The sequence below is a fragment of the Hipposideros armiger genome, unplaced genomic scaffold (assembly GCF_001890085.2).
Source record: "Hipposideros armiger isolate ML-2016 unplaced genomic scaffold, ASM189008v1 scaffold_1878, whole genome shotgun sequence".
NCBI lineage: Eukaryota > Metazoa > Chordata > Mammalia > Chiroptera > Hipposideridae > Hipposideros > Hipposideros armiger.
In genome coordinates, this window is record NW_017733228.1 from 6,356 (window position 1) to 13,151 (window position 6,796).

Consider the following 6,796-nt stretch of genomic DNA (forward strand, 5'->3'; position numbering starts at 1 on the left):
AACAAACAACCCAATTAAAAAATGGGCAGAGGATATGAAGAGATGTTTCTCCAAAGAGGACATACAAATGGCCAACAGGCATATGAAAAAATGTTCAGCATGTTCTTTTTTTTTAAGGTTTTTATTAAAATATAGCTTACCATATTATATTAGTTTCAGGTATATACCATAGTTATTCAACATTTATATGCCTAAAGAAGTGATCACCATGATAAGTCCAGGAACCATCTGACAGCGTACCACGCTACCACAATATCATTGGCTTATTTATTTTTTACCTGGAAATTTGAACCTCTTATTCCTCTTCACCTTTTCTCCCCTTCTTTAATTTTTCAATTACGTTGACATTCAACATTATTTTATATTAATTTCAGGTGTACAGCATAGTGGTTAGATAATTATATAATTTAAGAAGTGATCCCCCTGAGTACTATTGTACTCATCTGGCATGATACATAGTTATTACTATATTATTGGCTATATTCCCTATGTTTTACTTTATATCCCCATGACTACTGTGTAACAACCAATTTATACTCTGATAGCACATTCTTTAGAACATCTTTTCTCAACTGGGGTTCCCTGAGAGATTTAAGCCGCAATGACCTTGGGCATCCGTGGTCTGTAATGAAATCATGTCCCTAATGTGCACAGAGAATGATACAATAAACTAATCCCTGAACACATTTTCTTTAAGGTTTAATTCTCTTATGTAACCCAATTGAGAAAGACTGCTTCAGAATTCCCTTTAGTGTGTGGATCTTTTGATGATAAAATTTCCTGGGCTTCTGTTTAAAAGGTTTATATTTTGTTTTATTTTGTTTTTCTTAAAAGGCAATTTTGCTGGGTAAAGAATTCTAAGCTGTGAGCATTTTTCTATAAGCACACTGAAAGTATATTTTCTGGGTAGGAGGGTTCCATTCATATTTGGGAAAGACTCACATAGTTATGAAGCTGAGGTATAATCACAAAAGAAGAGGTTTGAATCAGAAAGACATGTATTCAAACACCTCTTTGAACTTTGGTTTTTCCATCTACAAAATGTGTATATATATATATATATATATATATATATATATATATATATATATGTTGCATGGCTGTTGTTAAGTTTAGAAACGATGTATATATTGCATTTGAAATATATATAATACATTCTCATGATTATCTCTTAGTCTATAGTTTAAGCATGGATTTCATGAGTCTGAGTTTACAGCGCCCTAGAATGAAATTTTATGTAGAAATTGTGTAGGTACGTGATAGAATTCTCCTTCAGTAAACTAGCCATTCAGATTAGTGGGAAAGAAGATAATCTGCCTCTTTTGTCCTCAAACAGGAGAGCTCCTTCCTCCCTTTGGATACCAGATTATTTGCTAAATATCTCAAACCTCCTAGGCACTATTTCTAGCAAAGTGATAATATTGTAGTTATAGTGCATTGGTTCAAATTTAGGCTAAGTGCTATATTTTGATTATAAGCATGTGATTACTTTCCAATGGTGTCATTTGAGAAAATTAGCTGAGTTATCCATGTATATGTGGCTTCTCTCACTAATATCTGTCCATTATCAGTAAGAGCTTTGACTATACCCAGACAGCTGAGGAGTAATAAGATACAGGGTGCTCAATGCCAGGCTTTGCTGTCACACACATCAGAACCAAAGAACCAAATTGCTGTTCCTTCTCTCAATGGATGTGATGCACCAGGTCATGCAAGGAGACATGCAGGCTGTAGGGAAATGCCTAAAGACATTGTTCACTCTCCCTTGCATTGCTCCCTCCTACACACACACACACACACACACACACACACACACACACACACACACACACACACACACACCAGGGGTTTGTCAGTCAGCATTATAACACTCTGGCATGGAGAGAGCAGTAATTCTTACTCTGTCTTAGGCCAGAAATCCTGCACTTCTTCCCAACTGAATACGGAGAAGCAGAAATAAAATTTATTTTTATTTTATTCATATCTGCCTAAAGGCATATTTGATTAGAAAATAAGAACCTGCTAAGGATTAAGCATTTAGCTATATAAATCAGTCATTGCAGTTTTGAAGACTTTTTAAAGCCTAAAACTAGGAATCATATGGATATACCATAATATACATAACAATTTCCCTGTTGATTTTTTAGGCTATTTTCATATTTTTGCTATTGCAGACAACACTGTGTCTGAAATTCTAGATGTAAATCTTCCTCCTGAAACACTGCTTGTAGATGAACTCCAACAATCCACGAAATATAAGATAGTCTAAAGCATGGGTCCATCTGTAGTTTGGATGTATGAACCACTTTTGCTTTTCTCAAACAGGATGATCTAGAAAAAAAAAAAAGAAAGGCTGACAATAAGAAAGGGTAAGCCTCTTTAATGCAGGATGAAAAAGACACTGCAGTTTGCATTCTGTGGATGAAGGCAGATCTGAAAGTTTATGAGACATAAAGGCAGGCATGGGGGTGACTCACCTCATTGTCTTCTGGATGAAGCCAGGCACCAGGAAGATAAAGTGTTTCCTGTGGTCCAATATACCAATATCGCCCAAGGTTGTGTCCATTGATGAACACAAATCCATAATTCCAGTTCTGGAAGAGATGGAGGCTTGAGACGTGGAAACAGATTCACACTGGCAAGGTAAAATCTGAGGCACTTGGGGAGTGAGGGGAAGACTGAGATGGATTATGGCTGAAAATGAAAGTGGGATAAAATACAATGGGATATGTTCTAGGACTTTTACCCTGCTGTACCTGGCATAAGGATGACAGAGCAGGCCTTTTGCTTCCAGAAATAAGTACTAGGTGATAGAGATGAACACTGCCACTGACAACAATTGTAAAAGCTACACATTTTTTTTAATCTGCTTGTAATACAGTGTGTAGAGACCCAGGCCCAGACCCTAGGCTAAGCAAGCTCATTTTGGAAAGTACCCCCGCCCAGAGGCATTTAAAAACTCTTACTTCAGCCAAACATAACAGAATGTCCTGCCAAGAAAGTAAAAGATAAGCTACATGTTTTATAGCTCGTTAGAAGAAAATAAACCAGCCATGCTTTATGGCTTGTTAAAAGATAAGCTAACTATGTTTTATAGTTTGTTAAAATAAAATTCACTAACCGTTTTTTTTCCTTTTACTCACTAACCACTTTTTTTTTTCGCTTCTGTATCCAGCTTCAGCTATAAATTCCCCACCCACCAGGACTTCGAGGCCATTCTCCCCTTGCAGAGTGAGACGGTTGCCAGGCTTGGCTAATAAAGCCTTTAGAACGGAAACCTTTTGTCTAAGATTTTGTTAATGAGTGGTGACCCCAACACAATGAAGAACTATAGAAATAAGATATATTATAGAAGAAAACTGAGAGTCAAGAAGACATTGAGGCAGTTTTTCCACTACAGGCATCTGCCTATTCAGGAAGAGGTGGCTGAGAAGCTGGGCAGAACTTTCATAGCCTCACAAGTTCAGGGGAATAAAAATTGGATAACACGGTACCTTATAAATAATCTACACTATGGGTTGGGAACCTGAGGGTATACACCCTAGGAGAAGAGTGAACTAGAAATAGTCCAGTCATTGGACGGAAGCCTTGATTCAAATCATTTCACTCTTCGTAAATTATAACAAGGTCTAGTGTCCCTAGTCACCTCCAGAGTTGGATGTAAATCCCCTGACAGCATGTTAGACCTTGAATTATTTCTAGAAATTTTCATAATATCTGGCACTCAATAAAAAAATAATCAATGGAATACCATATACAATGGAATACTACTCAGCCATAAGACAAGATGAAATACTGCCATTTTCAACAGCATGGATAGATCTTGAGAGTATCATGCTGAGTGAAATAAGTCAGATGGAAAAGGATAAGAATCATATGACTTCACTCATATGTGGGATATAAAGCAGAAAACAACAAATGAATGAAGAAAACAAATAAATAAACAAACTCATTGACATAGACAACTGTATGGTGGTTACCAGAAGGGAAGGGGGATAGGGGAGGCTGAAGAGGGTAAAAGGGGTCAAATATATGGTAACAGAAGGAGACTAAACTTTGGATGATGAGCACACAATGCAACATACAGATGATGTATTATAATATTGTACACATAAAACATATAATTTTATTAGCCAATGTCACCCTAATAAATTTAATGAAATTCAAAATAAGTAAGGTTATCGTTATAGAATTAAAATTATAAAACTAAAAAATATAATAATTAAAATTATGAATTTAGCAGATGTTTTGAATAGATTAGGTAAAGCTAAATAGAGAAAATAGCTAAATAGAAAATTAGTTGACTGAATAATAAGAAAAATGAAATTTTCCAAAATTAAGCTCAGAGGGAAAAAAAAAAAGAGAAACACACAAATCAGGAAGAGACCAAAGGGCTATAGCAAAATGGTCTCACATATAAAACTGGAGTCTCTGAAATACCTTAGTTAAAAGACAAAAATTGCTGGACTGGATTTTATTCCTTTTTTTTTTTTTTTTAAGCTGAGCCATCCCGCCACCTGTTGGCAGCTCACGGCTGCTCAGCTCGGGCTGACTCGAACCACTGTTGCTCAGAGCTCAAACTCTTGAGTGAGCTCTTAACCAACTGAGCCACTCAGCCGGCCCTTGGACTGGATTTTAAATAAAGCAGTTATATGCTACATATAATAAAATCATCTAAAATATAAAGGCATTGAAAAATAAAACAATGGAAAAGATATACTAGGTAAATCTTAAGCAAAAGAAAGTTGCTATAGCTCTATTAATAGCAGAGAAATTTGATATTAAGGCAAGAAGCACTACTAAAGATAAATAGGAACATCTTCTGATGATAAAAGTCTATATGAATGTATATATCAAATATAGACAAGCTGAAAATATAGATTCAAAATATATAAGCAACGTTGATGGAATAACAGAAGAAATAAAATTCACAGCCACAGTGGAAATTTTTCATACAATGCTTCAATAGCTAATAGATAAAGCAAATAAGAATCAAGACATAAAACATTTGAAACAAGATGATTAACAAAATTGAACTAATTGACATGTATAGAATATTTATCTGTTATCTAACATATGCAGAAGACACATATTCCTTCAAGTATATATCAGAATCTTTACAAATTTTACCCTATGTTGGACTAACCAAGTGTTGTTAACATATTTTAAAGTTCTCAAGGTATAGTACAATTAAACAAGAAATAGATTACAAAAAGATTACCATAAAATATCTTTAATATATATTTTTTTAAAACTTATGGATGCAACCAAATCATGCTTATGTGAAAAGTAATAACTTAAATTCATATAGTAAAAAAAAAAAGATTAAAAAATCAGTTATCTAAGCATGTGCCTAAAGAAATTATAAAAAGAAAGCAGATAACTCCTACAATAAAATGTGGAATAAACAAAATAATAAATGTGATGGCAGAAATTAAACAGAAAATAAATACACAATATAGTAAGTGTCATAGCCAAACATTCATTCTTTAAAAAATTAATAAATTAGCTATGTTCTGGTGAGACTTACGAAGAAAAAAGAGATGTTACTACAGATGACCTAGACATTAAAACTAATAATTTAAACACAATATGTTTGTAAATTTAGATGAAATATAAAAAAAAATCTTAGAAAAATATATTTTATCTAAATTAATTTTCAAAGAAACAGAAACTCTAAAGAGTACTTTAATCTTGAAGGAATTTAATCCACACTTATAAACTTTCCCACAAAGAAAACATTGGCCTTGGATGGATCCACTAATGAAATCTATCAACTATTTAAAAAACAGGGCCAGCCGAGTGGCTCAGTTGGTTAAGAGTGCGAGCTCTAAGCAACAGGGTCACCAATTCGATTCCCACATGGGCCAGTGAGCTGCACCCTAGCTGAGCTGCCACTGAGCTGCCAACAGGTGGCAGGATAGCTCAGCTGGTGAGAGCACATGCTCCTAACAACAAGGTTGCCGGTTAGACTCCCACATGGGAGGTGGACTATGCCTACCCACAACAAAGATTGAATGTGGCACCTTGAGCTGAGCTGCCCTGAGCTGCCGATGGGCAGCCAGATGGCTAAGTGGATAGAGTGTGAGCTCTTAGCAACAAGGTTTCCGGTTGGACTCCTGCATGGGATGGTGGGCTACACCCATCTGCAACTAAGATTGAACACGGCACCTTGAGCTGAGCATCCGTGAGTTGCTGACGGGCAGCCAGATGGCAACTAGACTTGGAGCTGAGCTAGCTGTGCCTTCCACAACTAAGAATGAAGGACAACAGCTTGGCTGTTCCCCTTCCCCAATTCCCCAATAAAATCTTTAAAAATAAAATAAAATAAAATAAAATAATAATAATAATAATAATAATAACAACAACAACACCAGTCTTATACAAACTCTACTTCCCAAATCATTATTGAGATTATTAAACTTTGGTAACAAAACCTGACAGAGATATCTCAGTCATGAACATAAACAGAAAAGAAGCCTTAATTATTTATAATAGCCAAACACTGGAAATAATACAAATGGCAATCAACAGTAGGATGGTTAAATAAAGTATGGAATATTTGTAAAATGGAATCCTATACAACAGTGAAAATTAACAAATCACTGCAACATCACTAAATGGTTGAATCCACAATATTAAACAAAAGAAGCCATATATATATATATATATATATATATATATATATATATATATATATACTATGTATTAATACTTCAACTTACATAAAGTCAAATGAGGAAACACTGAGTTAGAATATAAGAAGTCAAGATAATGGTTACCTTTTAGGGAGAAG

At 34.9% G+C, this 6,796-nt stretch overlaps 1 protein-coding gene across 1 annotated transcript in view; it reads right to left on the reverse strand.

The window, feature by feature from the left end:
- Nucleotides 1-2,029: 2,029 nt before the first annotated feature.
- Nucleotides 2,030-6,796, reverse strand: part of GLB1L3 (galactosidase beta 1 like 3) — a gene marked incomplete at its 5' end in the record, with an annotated part of 41,639 nt that continues 36,872 nt past the window's right edge. The window contains 2 exons of the mRNA XM_019634754.1: nt 2,030-2,331; nt 2,478-2,594. Of these exons, the coding sequence (XP_019490299.1) occupies nt 2,266-2,331; nt 2,478-2,594 (183 nt within the window). The remainder of the gene's footprint in view (nt 2,332-2,477; nt 2,595-6,796) is intronic.